The sequence below is a fragment of the Diceros bicornis genome, chromosome 27, assembly GCF_020826845.1.
Source record: "Diceros bicornis minor isolate mBicDic1 chromosome 27, mDicBic1.mat.cur, whole genome shotgun sequence".
Classification (NCBI taxonomy): Eukaryota; Metazoa; Chordata; class Mammalia; order Perissodactyla; family Rhinocerotidae; genus Diceros; species Diceros bicornis.
Genome location: NC_080766.1, coordinates 6,192,555 through 6,212,481, shown reverse-complemented (window position 1 = coordinate 6,212,481; position 19,927 = coordinate 6,192,555). Strand labels below are relative to the sequence as shown.

General features: G+C 36.9%; 1 protein-coding gene across 1 annotated transcript in view; it reads left to right on the top strand.

The window, feature by feature from the left end:
• The window catches only part of CHMP2B (charged multivesicular body protein 2B), a 28,459-nt gene that overhangs the window by 963 nt on the left and 7,569 nt on the right, over nucleotides 1-19,927 (top strand). The window contains exons 2-3 of the mRNA XM_058570684.1: nucleotides 13,466-13,557; nucleotides 18,750-18,944. Of these exons, the coding sequence (XP_058426667.1) occupies nucleotides 13,466-13,557; nucleotides 18,750-18,944 (287 nt within the window). The remainder of the gene's footprint in view (nucleotides 1-13,465; nucleotides 13,558-18,749; nucleotides 18,945-19,927) is intronic.

Sequence of the window (19,927 nt, the reverse complement as noted above, 5' to 3'; positions counted from 1 at the left end):
TCTTAAGAGGAAAAAAGTGAATGTACAGGAATATACAAATTGGTGTTTATAAGCAATGCCTGTGATGTATGTTTATATGACGTCGATTAATTTGTCTTGATATTTTCATTGACACCTCCCAAGGATCAGATTCATTCACGTTATTTAAAAATCGTGTTTCCCATTACATATTGAGTCTGGGTTGCTGCTGGTTTAACCAAAGACTCGCTTCTTTGTAAGGGTCTAACTGCCGCAAAAGGAGCCGTGGTGGCTAGACAGTGATTGGTACAGGCGGGGTGCTCCTCAGTCCAGACCTGGCTAACTCCTCCATGCCCTTGTATTGACTGTTTCAATGCCAGCAAAATTATTTTGGGGAGGATAACAAAGCCATCGTCTTTGCCACTGTACCCTTCATTTCAGCACATAATGTCATTTTACCACTAGTTTATCACACAGTCTAATACATTTTTGCTTACTCTGAGTGGGTGAAAGAAAGATTTTTTGATTTATTGACTTTTTATTAACCATTTACAGTACTTGGAATAACTACCAAATTGGCTTAGGATGTAATGCAATTATGTGAAATGGGTTTTATGCGTGTTCTTTTCTGAGATTGCTGTTTAATCTTTAACATGGCACTTTATTTTTTCAGTGTTTCGGTACCAATATTGTGATTTTCAGTTATTGTTATGGTACTCTGGGGGAAAAGGTTTATTTTTTTTTTTCAATTTTAGATAGTGAAAATTTAATGGAACAGGAGAAAAGCGTATCTTATTATGATATTACAAATTAAATTAGAAAAAATTTTAATATTAAAAGCCAAACATCCTAGCTTTAATTGCTTATTATCTGTCAACTATTTTCAGAGACATAAATATCAGTTTTATATTTTCATTGCTGCGCTTCCTGGTGCTTTTGGCAATCTGGTGACTATTGCACTTGAAGTATAGGGCAAAATAAGAAAAAGACAGTGAGGATGTGCAGTGAGAGTGTTTAACTGTATACTCATTTGCAGTTGGGTTAATTCACCCCAGAAGTTATCTTTTTTTTTGCCAAATAGACTTATTTGTGAAAAAAAAGTTTTAAGGACTTTTGCTAGGAATTGTGCTACTAATTTAAAGATCTGTGAATGAAATTTCTGAATATAAGTTTGACCACCATGTACATTTGTTATAACTATCAAACTGCATACTTGATATTTTCTTAAATTAGCATGTCAATTCAAATCACTTAATGACATCTTAATTATAGATCTATACTTTGATTATTTTGATATAGAGCTTTACTGATGTTTTTACTCTTTGTTTTATTAAAAAGAAGGTGTTTTGTTTAAAAGGTGACAGCATTCTTCTTAGCAGTAATGAGGCTATATATTATGAAATGTAATGTATTTTTATGCATTTCTACTAGATCCTTGGACTCGTTGATTATTGATCATAAAGTCTTTTACTGTATGCTGTCTTTTTATCTGTTTCAGCAGTAATGAAATTCTGATATATAAGGGAAATATGTAACTGCTTATAGATCTGGAGAATAATTGAATCTTTTTGTCTCTTTGGATTGGCTGGAAGAGTTGCATACTATATCATTAAAGGCTGCTGCACATGTAAATTAAAAAGGGAGACAACATTACAGCACTTATTACTATTCAGAGTTATGTTTAATTCATTTTTGACACAAAAATGAGAAAGTCTCTGCAGTGTATACTTTGTTACAAAAATTAATGAGAATTGTACCTCAATGCCATAGAAGAGAAAGATTCTTTTGAATTTGAAATTACAATTGAGTACTTGGTTTTCTTTTTACTGATTTAGAAGATGCATACATATATAGGGTAATGTGTTTACCTACAGTGTTTTTTTCCTCTTAGTGGATTAATGGTGACCTGTTTATTGAAGCTAGTTATGAACTTGTAAATCAGGATGCCATGAAGACTTGTCATAAATGCACAACTAAGTATGCCTGTTAAAAAGTGAAGTTCTTGGGGACCGGACCGTGGCTTAGCGGTTAAGTGCATGCGCTCCGCTACTGGCGGCCTGGGTTCGGATCGCGGGCCCACACCAACGCACCACTTGTCCAGCCATGCTGAGGCGGCGTCCCACATACAGCAACTAGCAGGATGTGCAACTATGACATACAACTATCTACTGGGGCTTTGGGGAGAAAAAGGGAAAAAAAGGAGGATTCGCAATAGATGTTAGCTCAGGGCTGATCTTCCTCGCAAAAAAAACAAAAAAAAAAAAGTGAAGTTCTTGCGGCTGGCCTAGTGGGGTGGGGGTTAAGTTCGTGTACTCCACTTCGGTGGGCTGGGGTTAGTAGGTTCAAATTTCGGGTGCAGACCTGTGCACCGCTCATCAAGCCATGTGTGGCAGTGTCCCATATACAAAATAGAGGAAGATGGGCACAGATGTTAACTCAGGGCTAATCTTCCTCAGCAAAAAGAGAAGGATTGGCAACAGATTGTTAGCTCAGAGCCAATCTTCCTCACCAAAAAAAAAAAAAAAGTGAAGTTCTTTAAGCACTATATAATTTTTGTCTGTTATCCTCAATATAGATATATTTGAGGTCCTACTCTAAGCCAGCATTGTGTTAGCATTTTGTATGCAGTATCTTCTTTAATTCTCACAAAACCTATAAGGTAAGTACTATTATTATACCCACTTTATAGATAATGTAATTGAGAGGCAGTGGATTGAGTAACTTGGCCAGGATCACACAGCCACTAAGTGGCAGAGCCAGGACCTCATCCTTTTGGGTATTATCATTGTTATTTTTTTCTTGTTAGAGATTCTATGCATTGGTTTAATTTTGCTGTTCTTGCTAAGTACATGAGATTCTTAACTTTTGCTAGGTACCATGTAATGTTAACCTTTTGTGTGTGAACCAGACTCATTTCTCTCAGTATTAGTGGTAGAATTTTAATTTCTAGTGGTGGTAGAACTGGAAACAACCCTCCTTTTCCTGACTCTCCCTTGACTCAGCATTTCTTAGACAGTATTATCCAGTCTCTTTTTGCTCTTCTAAACCTTTTGAAGGAGTAATGATGTCTCCTATCTCCACTTCTTTACTTCTCAGATGCTCCCCATTCTACAGCAGTTTGCTCTACATCTCATGTAATGAGATCTTGCTAAGATCATCAGTGAATTCTAGATTGTCAAGTCTGATGGCAGTTTTTAGTGATCATCTCTGGGACCTATGTATTTGCATTTGATCCTGATAATAATTTCTTCCTTGAAATTCTCTTTTAGCTTCTATGACGTAACACTCTCTTAATTTTCCTCAAATTCCTCTGACCACTCTTTTTCTTTCTCCTTTCAGGTTTTTCTTTTCTTTTTTCCTTCCTCTCTCTCTCCCTCCTTTTCTTCCTTCCTTTTTTTTTTTTTTAACCTACCCCTTAAATGTTAGTGTTCTTCTTGGTTCCATCTTGGGCTACCACTATTCTAACCATACATTCTCTCCTTGCATGATCTTATCCAAACTCTTATTATGTTAGTTATAACCTGAGTGCTGATGGATCCCAAATTTGTATCTCTAGATATATTTTTCTGAGTTTCAGACCAATATATCCAAGTTTGCTGAATGTTTCCACCTACACGTCCCAGAGTACCTCAGATTAAAGAGATCCCAAATGGAATTCATCCCCGCTCCTCTAAGTCAGTTCCTTTCCTGAGTTCTCCTCTTCCAGTCTTGGCAGTTCTTGGTTTTGCCCTGTACCTTCAGTTCGTTACCAAGTCCTGCTTCTTTTGCCCCCTAAATATTGGACACACACGATCTTCTCTGTGTGCCTTCAACTCCTTCCTCTAGTTCAGATCCCATTTATCTTGCACTTGGCTACATCTGCTTTTCTTTCCTGTAGCTTCATGGCCCTTAAGTCGTTCATCTGCATAGTTGCCTGTGTAATTGATATACCTGAAACCCAAATCTCACTATGCTACTCCTCCATGTAAACCCGTTTCTTGAATCTCTGATGCCAATAGGATCAGGTGGGAGCTCTTTAATAAGGCATCTGTGGCCCTCCTTGGTCTGGTCCTTGTCTTTCTTTCTGGCCATGTCTCTGGACATTTTACTGTGCAGCAACACTGTTCTTGTATTCATCTGTATGTATGAAAATACTCTGACGTATTTTTGTTTATGATACCCTTATGCGTAGACTTCTCTTTTTCTCTTCCTCTAGCTAACCTGAACTATCTCAGTTTTTTTCCCTCTGTAGGAATTCTTCTTTGATGCCACCTCAAACTATGTTAAATACCTCACTCCTTGTGTTCTTTTGTTTTTTAGCATCTGCTTCCTAACTTGCATTCGCTGGAACCAAAGTAGATCCTTGTGCACTTCCAAAATTGGGTTATGCTTATTCTGAGTTTTTCCTACATTCCATGTTTGTAAGTTGCAAAGAGTCTTCAGCATACATGAAAATATCTCTGTAGTACTTCGTAATTTAGAGACTAAATTCCAAAATAGTAGTATTTACTAACCAAGAGTAGTGTTTCCAGTATTTAGAGCTTACTGTGGTCTACATATTATCACTACCCACCTTGAACCTTAGTACAAGTTGAGAGATAATTTGAGGAATGCCTCTGACAGAAGAGGAACAGAGCTTCTTAGGTTTTGCCTCATTGGGGTAGTATCCATGTATGCTAGTTGTCCAGAGTTCTGATCAGTGAGGTTTTGACTAAGTTGGGATAAATCTCCTGTTGAGAGGTCAGTTGTGAGGCCACATTTCCAATATCTTAAGAGGGATTAAAATCCACCATCTATATAAACCGAATCCCCTCCAGAAACATTTCTGCTTTTTTGCAAATACAATACAACATTCTCATGGTGCTAACTACAGTACCCAGATCTTTCCTAGGATGCCGTGTGTGTTCCCTTAGTGCTTATTATTCTGAATATTTAAAAACTCAAATTTTACTTTCTATTTGGCCCCTGCATTCTTGTCACACCGAAGAAAAATAATTGAATGTGGGATTCAGGAACTCAGTACTCTCTTCTGAGCATTTTTCTGAGCAAAAGTTCTCCATACTTTTGGGACAGATATTTCTGCAGGAAAATGTCTTCCCTGCGTATTTCTCCATCCCTAGCATGACAGAAGAGACTGGTATTTCTTTTCATGCTGCCGTTTCCTGCTTTCAAGTCCATGTGTCTGTGAGTCTGTCCTTCAGAGGAGCTTTCCTTCTCACTTCCTTACTTATCTAAGCTGCAGAAAGCCCTTTGACAGTTTTCTGAACTGAAGCTGTTGATGGTGGCGCCAAAGCCTGTGTCTTTGAGGACAGAGTGAGACCAAAGATCTGCTGACACGTGGCCCATCTCAAAACCTTCCTTCAGCTCCTGAAAACACTGATATTTTAATGATAATAAATTCATTTCAATGACTTCCTCAGGGCTTGAGTGATTTTTGAGACTTTACTGGTAGGGATAAAAAAGCATTCCTTTGTACTTCCTTTTATGCTCCCATAGGGCTAGACTTGCCTATTTTCTCTTCAGTGTTCCACCTCTCCCTTCCAAGCAGGTCCAGGATTTTTCAGCTTCATCCTAGTTCTTAGGTTGATCCTTGGCTCCCTGAACCATATGTAGAGTGCAGCTGTTGGCATGACCTTCCACTGTCCTTTCTGTTTCCCTTCCTGTTGTTTTTTTGTTTTTGTTTTAATTTTTTCCTTACCATGTATCAAAACTGATGAATTAAGTTGATCCCATCCTCCCTGATTGCTGATATACCATTTCCAAAGCCTGAGAAACACATTTGCTTTATGTATCACATTCTCATTGCTCCTCATTGTCCTTTTCCTTCGGACCCTGAGTACGTTTGGTTCCTAGAGCTGGCATTTTCTAGGTGCTGACCTTTAATGTTTCTCTTACGCCTGTGCGGTTGAGTTTGTAGCATTTCTACAGTTTTTTCTCCTGATCTACCCAAGGTGATGGTACATCCCCACATAGCCAGGACCTCTTTCTGCTTTACTGTTCGTTGGTGAGCTCCACCTCACCTGCTCTAGCTGAACTCGCAGTCGGGGCTCTTGTATTCATAGTCACAGTCTGGGCTTATGTAATACCCATTATCATCCCACTCTACCAGTGCCATCATATCCCGTTTCCACCTATACCAACTGCTACAGAGCTTGCAGGTGAAATCTAAAGTGGAAGGTGGAAGCTCTCTCTCGTGTTGGGATCTTGATCCCCAAAAGCCAGTTAGTGGAGATGGTAAAGCAGGATGTGGGAACATTTTGTGCTCCTATGTGAATTCCTGTGATGGTTAGATTCAGGACAACCAATAGACGATGAAATTGCGTGGAACAAAGTGGCTTTTTTCCTCTAAAGAAATATACTTAAAAGCAGAAAACATAGTATATTAGATTAAAAAGTCCCTCATGACCTTATAGTAAAGCACACAAGTACAGTAAAGCTCTCTACCAGTATATGGTGGAGTGGATGCTGTCTGTTGGACCAGCTTGAATGCTACTGAGTGGTAGGATCTGTGTGTTATGCCTCAGCGCTCCTAGGGCTGTAATAGTGAACTGCCCTGCAAGCTTGCAACAGGTCTCCTCCCTTCTCTCAAAAGATGGGCATTCTAAACAGTAGTACTCACAAATTAATAAATGTTCATATTTATGGTTGATAATTACTTTTTGCTTTACTTCTCAGAAGTGCAAATGAGCATGTATGTAAATGAGTATGTAATGAGTATGTAAATGAGCAGGATCTGGAAGGACAGCCATGATTCAAGTTGGGGCTTGGCCTCAAACCCCAGTAGAAGATTCTACTGAGCTGAGCTGGATCACATGGGAGGCTCTTTTTGTTTTGCTTTTATTTTTTGGCTTTCTTTTTGTTTTTTTCTGTAAGTTGATAGACCCTATTGACTGGAAACCAAAGAGAGGAGAAAGACTTTTTCTGTCTATATCTTGCTAAGTCCAAAATTTAAGTCTGTGATCTTATCACTCTGGGGCAATCATGTATTATTTTGTTCAGTAAGAAGAGCCTAAGAGGCTTGAGACCAGCTTTTAATGCCCAAGAGGGAGCTAGCCCCGGTGCCTTCTCTTAAGCGCAGTGCTGGGTATGGGCGAGGAGAGACGGGTGGGGAGCCCCCAGACCCTTTTGACCTCACCTAAGGGTAACAGAGAGAGCATACCATAGGCACATCCATGTACCTTTGACATTTCACAGTTTGAAAGTTTCTATTACCACCTATTAGGAAATGCTTCACAACAGCACCACGAGGTAGATGAAGTGCTGGAGTCTCAAAATTCAGGGTATGCGCTTTGCCTAGAGAAGGAGGCAGAGGAGGGACGGGGAAACAGAAGATGGACAGGAGCCAAGCTCACCGTCTCTCCTAAATGTCAGCAGTACCCTGTGCGTGTTTCTGTCATTGTCTGAACTCAGAATGGAAAAAGGGGACAGCAGAAGATTATAAAGCAAATATCTGATTATTTTGGGGCTCCGTTTTTCCATTGTAGGAAGATATTTATCAGTTCATATTTACTGTTAAGTTATCAACAGCCCTTCTTTATAACCAATAGATTTTATTATACATTTTAAAGAAATGTATTAATTATGCCTGTAAGACATATCTTTTTACATTTCAATATATATGTTTGTACTCCCTTAGATCACTGCTATTTATACTATATTGGGATAGTATTTGGCATGAAGTAAGCTGGGAATAGCAAATAGATAAATAAAATACGTGTATTCCTTGCTCTTAAAGAGGTTGTAATGGGAAGAAATCAGACCTACTAGGAAATAAATATAACGGAAAATAAACTGGGCCTTAAAAACATTAAAAGTGTCTCAGAAACATTCTCATGTCATTCCTTCTTAATTATCTAGAAGACCAAATCATTAAATGTGGGTTTAGTGTGGGAATTGTTTAAAAAAAAATTAAAGAGTAATTTGTTTGTTTTATGGGATATGCCTATCATCGCATATGAAAAAATATTTTACTTTCTTTTCCTACTTACCATAATATGTTTTAAAGTGTTATGACTATGTTTTAGTATGTAACAATTGATACTCTCAGTTTATAGCTTAGAACTGTTTAAATATTAATAGGTCTATTAGCAACTGTGAGGCTGTGGAATATGCAGTAGTCAATTTTCTTTATTTTTCCTCCTCTAATATACAGTGACAGTTATGGTACATATAGTTACATAAAATTAAGGAAAGTGAAGTAAAACTATTTTGATTAAATTATGTTTTGTTAAAATTTCGTGTCAGACAGCTGTATCTGTTTTCTGCTCTCCGATTCTCTGACACCACATGGCTGTCTCCAGCAGTTCAGTCATCCTGACCCTAACTGTCTGCAGTGAGCGCAGACCCCACAGGTGAAGGGCTCAGTCTCACAAGACTGTCCTCACTTCAGACGCCAGTCACAAGTCCCAGACTGTCACCAATACTTCTAACCGACCAGCTGTCAATTCAGGGGTCCCCACAACTCCCTTCTCAGGTTTGATAATTTGCTGGAACAACTCTTAGAACTCAGGAAAATGCTTTACTTCCATTAGCAGTTTATTTTGAGAATACAACTCTGGAACAGCCAAATGGAAGCAAGGTATTGGGGGTGCATGGCACAGAGCTTCCATGCCCTTTCTGGGAATACTGCCTTCCCAGCTTGTCAGTTCGTTCACCAGCCTGGCAGACCTCCTAATCTCTTTGTTCAAGAGTTTTTGTAACCCAGTCTTCAACCCCACCACCCTCCCCTGAGGTCAAGGGGTGGAGCTGAAAGTTCCCACCCTCTAATCGTTTGGTCTCCCACCCTCTAAGTATTTGGTCTTTTTGGAAACCAGCCCCATCCTGAAGCTATCTAGAGGTTCCCCCTCTCTGAATCAAAAGACATTCCTCTCACTCAGGAAACCCCAAGGCTTTTAGGAGCTCTGTGCCAGGAACTCAGGACAAAGACCAAATATATATTTTTCATTATACCACCTTAGTAATGAAAAAGTGTATATTGATGGAACTCTAGATCTTATCAATCAAGGCTTTCAGCAGTTGCTTTGCACCTGTGTCAATTATCTGGCCACAATTTAGCTTATCAATATGGTGGCTTCTCCTTCGCTCAGTACTCTTGTAGCTTTAGAAGACCCTCATCACTATCTGAATACCACTTCATTTTATACTAGTTGGGTTTAGGGTGTTTTGGTACATAAAGGGGTTATACTCCAAAAGTTCATGTGTAATTTCATAGTTTTAAATTTAGAACATATTTTCTATTGAAGTAGTAGGTAAGTGGTGAATGGTTTCATACCAATCCGTTGGCTTTGGCAAGATAAGGAACTAAGTCCAAAGGAAGAAAATTGGGAGTGTTTGAGTGTTGATGATGTAAGGGCTGATGATTGCTTTGAAAGATAGGAAAATGAGAGCTTTGCTATTTGTTCAGTGTGAGTCTATAGATGTCAGAGGAAAGGTATCATGTGCTGTGGACTGAATTGTGTCCCCCCAGATTCATATGTTAAAGCCTTACCCCCTAATGTGACTGTATTTGGAGATAGGGTCTTTAAAGAGGTAATTGAGGTTAAATGAGGTCACAAGAGTGTGGCCCTAATCCAGTAGGACTGGTGGCCTTGTGAGAAGAGACACCAGGGCTGGGCACACACAGAGAAAAGGCCATGTGAGGACACAGCAAGAAGGCGACTGTCTGCAAGTCAGAGAGAGACCCCGGGAGAAATCACACCTGTCAGCACCTTAATCTTGCAGTTCCAGGCTCCAGAACCATGAGAGAACAAATTTCTGTTGTTTAAGCCACCCAATCTGTGGTATTTGTTATGGTAGCCCTAGCAAACTAATAAATCGTGTTATTTTGGAATAGGATCCCAATCAATGCTCCATGGAACATTAGTATCTAGGAAAGGGTTTTTTTTTTTTTTTTTTGTGAGGAAGATCAGCCCTGAGCTGACAATCATGCTAATCCTCCTCTTTTTGCTGAGGAAGACTGGCTCTGAGCTAACATCTACTGCCAGTCCTCCTTTTTTTTTTTCCGCAAAGCCCCAGTAGATAGGTGTATGTCATAGTTGCACATCCTTCTAGTTGCTGTATGTGGGACTCGGCCTCAACATGGCCAGAGAAGCGGTGTGTCGGTGTGCGCCCAGGATCCGAACCCGGGCTGCCGGTAGCGGAGCGCGTGTGCACTTAACCGCTAAGCCACGGGGCCAGCCCATAGGAAATGTTAATAGAGATGTCTTAAAAGGGATCTTTGCCTTAATAAATTTGGGAAATAATCCATAATACATTCTCCCCTTAAGGGTTGACAATGCATATTCATATATTAAACGTTCTTAGAAGCCTTGAAGCAAACAAATGTTTAATTTTTTTCCAACTTCAACATTTCCCAGGAAACATATTTGTCTGTAGAACGTCTCCGTCCCCTTTTTTTCTTGTTTGCCTGCAAAGCTTCACAGCATAATAAAGTAGTTAAAATCAGAGCCCTTGGAATCAGACCACCTGTATCTGAATCCTAGCACTGTTTCTCTCTTGGGCGAATACCTCACCAAGAATCAGTTCCGTCCTTTGAAAAAAGTGAGATAATATTACTTACCATTTGGGGTTGTTGTATAACACTTAGTATAGTGCCTTTTACTCAGTATAATTAGTTATTTTTATTCTGAGTAAAGTTATCTTATACGCAGAAACGTCTAGAACATAAGTTGCGATGCTCTGTCACTAAAAGGATAATGGGTACTGGCTTTGTTGTTGTTTTAATTGAGGTGAAATTCACATAGCCTTAACCATTTTAAAGTGAACAGTTCAGTGGCATTTAATACATATACCATGGTGTGTAACCAACACTTCTAGTTCCAAAACATTTTTATCACCTCAAAATAAAGCCCTGTACCTACTAAGCAGTGACTCACCATTCCTCCCACTCCCTAACCCCTGGCAACTACCAGTCTGCTTTCTGTCTTTACCTATTCTGGATATTTCGTATGAGTGTAATCATAAAATGTGACCATTTGTATCTGGCTTCTTTCAGTTAGCATAATATTTTTGAGGTTTATCCATGTTGTAGTATATATCAGTACTTCATTTCTTTTTATAGCTGAATAATATTCCATTATATGTATATATCACAATCTGTTTATCCATTCGTCCGTTCATGGACATTTGGGTTGTTTCTTCCTTTTGGCTATTTGTAAATAGTGCTGCTATGAACATTTGTGTACATGTATTTGTTTGAGCATGTTTCAGTTCTTTTGGGTATATACCTAGGAGTGGAATTGCTGGGTCACGTGGTAATTTTATATTTAACTTTTTTTTTCTTTTGTGAGGAAGACCAGCCCTGAGCCAACATTCGAAGTCAATCCTCCTCTTTTTGCTGAGGAAGATTGGCCCTGGGCCAACATCCGTGCCTATCCTCCTCTACTTTTATATGGGACTTGAACACAGCATGGCTTGATGAGTGGTGCGTTGGTGCGTGCCTGTGACCCAAACCTGCAAACCCCAGGCTGCCGAAGTGGAGTGGGCGCACTTAACTGCTACGCCACAGGGCCAGCCCCAATATATTTAACTTTTTGAGGAACCACCAAACTGTTATCCACGGTGACTGAAACAATTTACATTCCTACTAGCAATAGACAAGGGTACCAGTCTCCACATCCTCACTAACACTTGTTGTTTTCCTTTTTTGTTTTTGATTACAGCCGTTCTGGTGGATGTCAAGTGATATCTCGTTTCCCTAATGACTAATAATGTTGAACATCTTTTCCATGTGTTTATTGGCCATTTGTCTATGGTCATGAGTCAACGATGGGGATACCTTCTGAGAGATGCGTTGTTAGGTGATTTTGTCATAGTGTGAACATTATAGAGTGTACTTAACACAGACCTAGATTATTATATAGCCCACTACACCCTTAGGCTATATGGTACTAATCTTCTGGGACCGCCATTGTATATGCAGTCCATTGTTGACCAAAATGTCGTTATGTGGCACATGACTGTATTGTCTTTGGAGAAATGTCTGTTCAAGTGCTTCACCCATTTTTTAATTTGGTTATATGTCTTTGGTTTTTGAGTTATAAGAGTTCTTTATATATTCTGGATACTAGCCTCTTATCATAAATATAATTTGCATGTATTTTCTCCCATTCTGCAGGTTGTCTTCTTCTCACTTGATAATGTCCTTTGATGCACAGTTTTTAATTTTTACAAAGTCCAATTTGTCTGTTCTGTTCTTTTCTTTAGTTGCTCGTGCTTTTAGTGTCATATCTAAGAATTCATTGCCAAATCCCAGGTCATGCAGATTTACTCTTGTGTAGTCTTCTAAAAATTTTATGATTTCGCTCTTATATTTGGCTATTAATCGTTTTCGAGTTAATTTTTATAATACAGTATGAGATACGGATCTAATTTCCTTCTTTTTCGTGTGGCTATCCAGTTGTCCCAGCGCCATTTGATGAAGAGACTATTCTTTCTGCTGCTGTTGTTTTTTTAAATCACCCCTTTACTAAAAAAGGTAATCTAGCAAAGTGCTTAAGATTCAGGAGAGAGAATGTGTGGATCCAAATCGGGCATCACTGCTTACCACCTTGTGACCTTGGGCAGGTTATTGAAACTTCCCAACACTCAGTTTTCTTATAAAATAATAGAAAAATCAACTCCATAACATTATTATGAACATTATATTGTGTAATGTATGTAAAGCACCTATTTGTGTCAGATGTAAAGCACCTGACAATGAGAGATCAGTGTTGGCAAGAATTACCATTCATGTCTGTGATGTTTTGAAGAAATCACTGTTTAGTAACAACTAACCCAAATTATAGTCCATCAGGCCTAGGCAGTATTAACTAGTAATTAGGCCTAGACTAGTATTAACTGTAATTCTTCAAAAGGCAGGACTGATGGATCCAAATGATTTGAGGTAAATTAGACGTTAAGATTGAATAGACATTTAACAGTACATCAGGGCATTGTGTATGTTATTTACTCCTTAGCAATAATCTCTATTTTATGAATGAGAAACCTGAGGTTTAGAGTGTTAACTAATTTTTCCAAGATTTCACCACATCATGATCAGGTGGCAGAGTGGAATTCGAATCCAGATCTGCTTCACTGGAAGGACTGCTGCTTCATTCTTATGATGACTTAGTAGAGAAAAAAAGATGTAATAAACACGTAACCTGTCTTCCCTCCTGGAGTTTCATATAATACTGGAGTAAGGAGAGATGAAAAGGATTTGTGTATGACATATATATGTGCCACATAAAACATTGTATACTATCAATTCTCTAAGGGAATGTTTTATTGTGATTTATATATACTTTTGGCTAAACCTCAGACTATAGCATATTTGCACTCATCTTCTGTAATTCTTTATATAATCAGTATTTATAATCCAAGTTTTAATATTTGATTAATTTTTTAGTGTATTGAACTGAAAAAAAAAATTTTAACATCTAGTAAATCAAGGTTTTTTTTTATTGAGGTCTCTGAGTCCAATATTTTAAATGATATTGAAGAAAATTTTACAATCCCTACATTTAGGTTTCTTTTGTGGTTCTCTTAGATGTAATAAAGGAACAGAATCGGGAGTTACGAGGTACACAGAGGGCTATAATCAGAGATCGAGCAGCTTTAGAGAAACAAGAAAAACAGCTGGTAAGTAGAACATTAAATCTCAGTTTAACTTTTCAAACAAATTTGGAAATTAGTGTTGGAATAATTAACTAACTAGGAAAAAGACACATGGCAGGTGCTAAGTGATTTACTGTACTAAGAAATGGCATTTAACGCTTTCCTGCATTTCCTGCTTACCTTTGTTTATTGTGTCATTCTCTGACTTTTATCAGGTTTCTGTGTATTCTGCTGATTATAAAATCAAATTATTCTTCAGTTTGTGAAAGTCATGAATGCCTAGGAAGAAATATTGCTCAAAACAGAGCCACCTTCTCCTCAGTTAACAGCAGAGATAAAATAGTCCTGGAAAACAGGAGAGAGTTACAAGAAAATAATTATGTTAACTCGTAGCTGTCTTATTTGATATTTTAGCAGTCATTGTGTCTGTGATATGAATGTACCTTTTTTTTTGTATGTACTTTTTTTTGATAGACTTCTCATCTTTGAATATTTTTATGCTGTGTTTTTAAGTGTATGTTGCCTAAAATCTTTTAAAAAAAGCATGATTGAGATATAATTGATATGCGATAAACTATACATATTTAAAGTGTACAGTTTGATACATTTTGACATATGTATAAGCTCACAAACCTAGATGGTATTGCCTACTACATTACTACTTTACTACAGTCAAGAAACCATTACTACAGTCAAGATAATGAACATATCCATTATCCTGAAAAGTTTCCTCATTCCAATTGTAATCCCTCCTACCCATCTCTCCCTGTCTTCCTCCTCCTCATTCAGGCAAACACTGAGCTGTCAATGTAGATTAATTTACATTTTCTAGAATTTTATATAAATGGAATCTCATAATATGAACTCTTTTTTTGTATGGCTTCTTTCACTCATCATAATTATTTGAGATTAATCAATGTTGTTACATGTATCAGTATTAATTCCTTTTTATTAATGAATGTTACTCTATTGTTATGGATGTTCCACAATTTGTTTATCCATGCACTAGCCAGTGGACATTTGGGATATTTCCAGGTTTTGGTTATTTTGAATCAAGTTGCTATAAATGTTCAGTTGAAGTCTTTGTGTGAACATGTTTTCATTCTCTTGGGTATATTCTTAGAAGTGGGATTGCTGGGTCATAGGGTAAATGTGTGTTTACTGTGTAAGAAACTACTAAACAGTTCTGCAACATGGCTGTCTTCTGTTCTCACCAGCTGTATATGAGAGTAAAGTTGTTCCACATCCTAACCAATACTTGGAGTTGACAGTCTTTCTACTTGTCGCCATTCTAGTGGCTGTGTAGTAGATGGTCATTTTAAAATTTCATTTCCCTAATCGCTAAATCATTCAGCATCTTTTCATGTGCCTGTTTGCCACTTTCATATCTGCTTTGCCAGTGTCTATTGAAATATTTTACCCATTTTTTTATCAAGTTGTTTTCTTATTATTTGTTTGTAAGAGTTCTTTATATATTTTAGGTGCACATACTTAATTAAATGCATGTTTTGCAAATATTCTCTCCAGTTCTTGGCCTTGTCTTTTATTTTCCTGGTAGTGTCTTTTGAGGAACAGATTTTTACTTTGATCAAGTGCAGTTTATTATTTTCTTCTGTGATTAGTGCTCTTAGTGTCCCTAGAAATCTTTGCCTAACCCAAAGTCACTAATATTTTCTCTTACATTTTATTCTAGAAGTATTATAATTTTAGTTCTTACATTGAGGACTGTGAACCGTATTGAATTGTCACTACATTGCCAGTTAAGGGTAGAGGTTCACTTTTCGCCTGTGGAAATTCAGTTGTTCCAACATCATTTGTTGCTGACATTTTTCTCTCTATAAATATTGTCATCTTTCTGGAAAATCAGCTGTTCAGATACATATGAGCCTCCTTCTGTGCTCTCTGCTGTTCCATTGATCAACTTTGTACTTCTTTTTTTCGAAATTGTTTTGGCTATTTTTAGGTGCTTTGCATTTCCATATGAACTTTAGAATAAACTTGTCAGTCTGTACAAAAAAGATTAGATTTTGATAAGGATTACATTGACTATATAAACCAATTTGGGAAGAATTGACATCTTAACAATATTAAGTCTTAGAATCCATGAACATACTGTATCTCTTCATTTATTTAGGTCTTTAATTTTTTCTCAGCAGCATTCGTACTTATAATTATATACAGGTCCTGTACTTTTTTTGTCAGATTTATCCCTATTTTATATTTTGATGCTAGATGATATTTTAAAAACCAATTTCTGGGTTTTTTTCTTGCTGGTATGTAGAAATGTGTTACATTTTTGTATATCGATCTTGAATCCTGTAACCTGCATAAACTCACTTATTCTAGTAGCCTTTTTGTAGATTGTATGAGATTTCTACATAGACAATCATGTCATCTGTAAATAAATAAAACTTTTCATCTTTCTTTCCGATCTTGATGCCTTTTTTCCCTTTTTCTTACCTTTTTCCCTGGCTAGAATATCTAGTGTTAAATAGAAGTGGTGATAGCAGACATCCTCATCTGTTTACTGGTCTTTGGGGAAAATATTGTCTTTCACAGGTATGATATTGACTGTAGCTTTTTATAGATGCCCTTTCTCAGGTTGAGGAAGTTCCTTTTTATCTAGTTTGCTGAGACTTTTTATCAGGAATGAATTTTGTCATGTGCTTTTGTTTACATCTGTTAAGATGATGATATGTAGTGTTTCTTCTTTAGTCTGTCAATGTAGTGAATTACATTGATTGATTTTCTAAAGTTGAATCAAGCTTTTGCTCCTGGGATAAACTCCATTGGTAATGATGTATTTTTTTGAAATATTTTTGTTTCAATATGCTGAAATTTTGTTAAGAATATTTGCATCTGTGTTCATGAAAGAAATTGATTTGTAGTTATCTTTATTTATTTATTTATTTGCTGAGGAAGATTCGCCCTGAGCTAACATCTGTTGCCAGTCTTCCTCTTTTTATGCTTGAGGAAGATTAGCCCTGAGCTAATGTCTGTGCCAATCTTCCTGTAATCTTTTGTATATGAGACACTGCTACAGCATGGCTGGTGAGTGGAGTAGGTCTGCGCCTGGGATCCGAACCCACGAACTCGGGCCGCCGAAGTGGACTGCGTGGAACTTGAACCACTTGGTCAGAGGGCAGGACCCATAGTTATCTTTTTATGTGGGGTCTTTATTTGGTTTTGACATCCAAGTGATGCTGACCTTAATTTGCAAGATTTGGCAAGTGTCCCTTACTCTTTACTGGATGGGTTTATGTATTTCCTTAAATATTTGATAGGATTAATCTGTAAAGCCGTTGAGAGTGAAGTTTTCTTCATGGATAGGTTTTTAAACTACAGATTCATTAAACAAATAGGTATAAAATGGATCAAGTTATCTGTCTTTTTGAATGAGCTCTGGTAGTTAGCATCTGTGAAGTAATTTTTCCATTTCTGCTAAATTTTAAAATGTAATGACCTGTTGTTGTTCATAGTATTCCCTTATTGTCCTTTAACATCTTTAGGCTATGAAATGATGCCACCTTTTGCATTCTCAGTATTTTTAGTTTATGTGTTCTGTCTGACTTGGTTTTTTCCTTCATCTCTCTGGTTAATGGTTTATCAATTTGATCAATCTCTTGTAAAAAACCAGCTTTTGATTTCATTAATTTTCTGTATTGTTTTATTTGCTTTTCTTTTTTTCTACTTTCTCTATCTTGAAGCTTATGAGATATTCCTTTTTTTTTTTTTTTTGGTGTTGCCAATCCCCCTCTTTTTGCTGAGGAAAATTGGCCCTGGGCTAACATCCGTGCCCATCTTCCTCCACTTTATATGTGGGATGCCACCACAGCATGGCTTGATAAGTGGTGCATAGGTCTGCACCTGGAATCCAAACCCATGAACCCCGGGCCACAGAAGCAGGGCGCGTGAACTTAACCACTACACCACTGGGCTGGCCCCAAGATATTCATTTTTTTAATATAAGCTTTAATGCTATAAATTTCCCTCTAAGAACTGTTTTAACCACAGGCTAGACATTTTCATATGTTGCATTTTCGTTTTATTTATTAAGTTCAAAATATTATCTCATTTCTCCTGGGATTTTTTTATTTAACCCATCAATTATTTAGAACTATGTTGTTTTAATTTCTGCTTATTTGTGATTTTCCTTCTTTACTGATTTCTAGTTTAAGTTCATTGTAGTTAGAGAATATACTTTGTATAATTTCAGTCCTCTTATATTTGTTGATGCTTGTTTTATGCAGAATATGGTGTATTTTGGTGATTTTCTTTTTTTTCTTAGTATACACTTGTAAAGAGGGAGTATTCTGCTGTTAGTGATGGAGTTTTTTTATAAATATTGATTAGGTCAAGTTGGTGATTATGTTTTTTGTAAATCTGTATCATTATAGATTTTCTGTCTCCTTGTTCTAACAATTATAGCAGTATACTTGAAAGAGGAGTTGTTGTTGATATCACTCATGCTATTTGTGTATTTATCTGTTTTTTCCTTTCAATTCCATCCATTGTGATTCACATATTTTGAAGCACTGTTATTAGGTGCATACACATTTAGGATTGTTTTGCCATTTTCATGTATTGATGCCTTTATTATTATGAAATGCCCCTTTTTATTTCTGGTACTATTTCTTTTCTCAAGTTTTTCTGATCTTGTGTTAATGTAGCCACTTGAGCTTTCCAGATTTTAATAAGTATTTATATAGAATATATTTTCTATCCTTTTACTTAGCTTCGTTTCTTGAGGTAGTGTATAGTTGGGTTTATGTTCTTATCTAATCTACCTGCCTTTTATTGAAGTGTAAGATGGAGCTTTTAACTTAATATAGTTGTCATGTTTTATTAGCTGTAAATCTACCACTGTGCTCTATTTTTGTTATGTCCTACCAACTCTTGGTTTGTTTTTTCCTTTTTTCTACCTACTTTGAGGTTGAGTTTTTTTATTTTCTTTTGGGCTTTATGTGAGTGCTGTTTTGTAGACTTGCTTTGTATTTGTGGATGAAGGTACTAGCTCTCGCTTTCCTGTGTAAACATGTGGAATAAATTTCCCTCTCAAATGACTCTTTTTCTCTATGACTTTGTATGACAGCCTCTTCCTCTGTCATGATTGGGAGAAAAGGTATGTTGTGTATGTTCGATCCATTCTTCTGAAATAAATCATTGAGGACTATCCCTCAATGATTTTATTTCCCTCTTTTTATTTCCTTTCTTAGGAATTAGAAATTAAGAAAATGGCCAAGATTGGTAATAAAGAGGCATGCAGAGTGTTAGCCAAGCAGCTGGTACATCTACGGAAACAGAAAACAAGAACTTTCGCTGTGAGTTCAAAAGTCACTTCTATGTCCACACAAACAAAAGTGATGAATTCCCAGATGAAGATGGCTGGAGCCATGTCTACCACAGCAAAAGTAAGTAGGAGCCTTTATATCCATAGGTTTATAATTTTATCCAAGATATTCAAATGTCAATATTCAAACTGGATTTAAAAGCACCTCCTGATATATATGTGGTACAGAATCTGTGTAATATTTTGTAAAATGAGTTATAATACTCATTTTAGATAATCCAGATAACTACTTCTAGATTCTTTATTGATTTGTTTTACTATAAAATTTTTTGTTTTAGGACATTTTGATTGTCCCAAGGTCACACGTAGCATCTAAATTTTTTAATATGACTTAAAACAGTGTTTACTTTATTCCCTTAAACTGTCAGAAGATTTTTGAGGCTCTTATTTCATTTAGCTATGAGTTTTGATTACTTTTGAGTAATAATTTCCTCTTGATTCTTTTTCATATCTATGTCAGAGGCACACATGAATACTGTCAGAAGGATTTACCAGTTAATTTTATTAGGAACTGTGTTTAACTTAGTCTTTATATAAAAATTATATGTTTCTACTCTACAGTTTAAAAGACTGAGTCTTTTGATCTTTTAGTAGATAATGAGCTCCTTGATGTGTATGAAGTACTGTGAGGAATAAGAAGTTTAAGACAGAGGCTCTGCTCTCACAGATCTTATAATTTGATTGCGGCAGGGGGTAGCTTAAGATATGTCTGAAAAGGAAACTACCCACTATACGTCAGTGTGCTGAGCTTTGGTGACCTGCACAGATCTTTGAATAGAATGATCTGAAAGACTTTGCAGAAGACCCAGGTCTTAAAAATATCACTAGGTGTTAAATATAGGGAAGGAGGAGTGTGAATATGAAGAGCTAAAGGAAAAAAAGCCACAGAGCAGAGAAAGTACAAGGTATATTTTAGGAAAATGGTATATACAGTCAGTTCTCGTTATTTGCAGTAGTTGTTCTGTAAAGTTGAGAACGCTGAATTAGTGAATATTGAACCATTGCTCCTAGGGGAAATACAGGGTTAGAGTTAGGTTCCTGCGA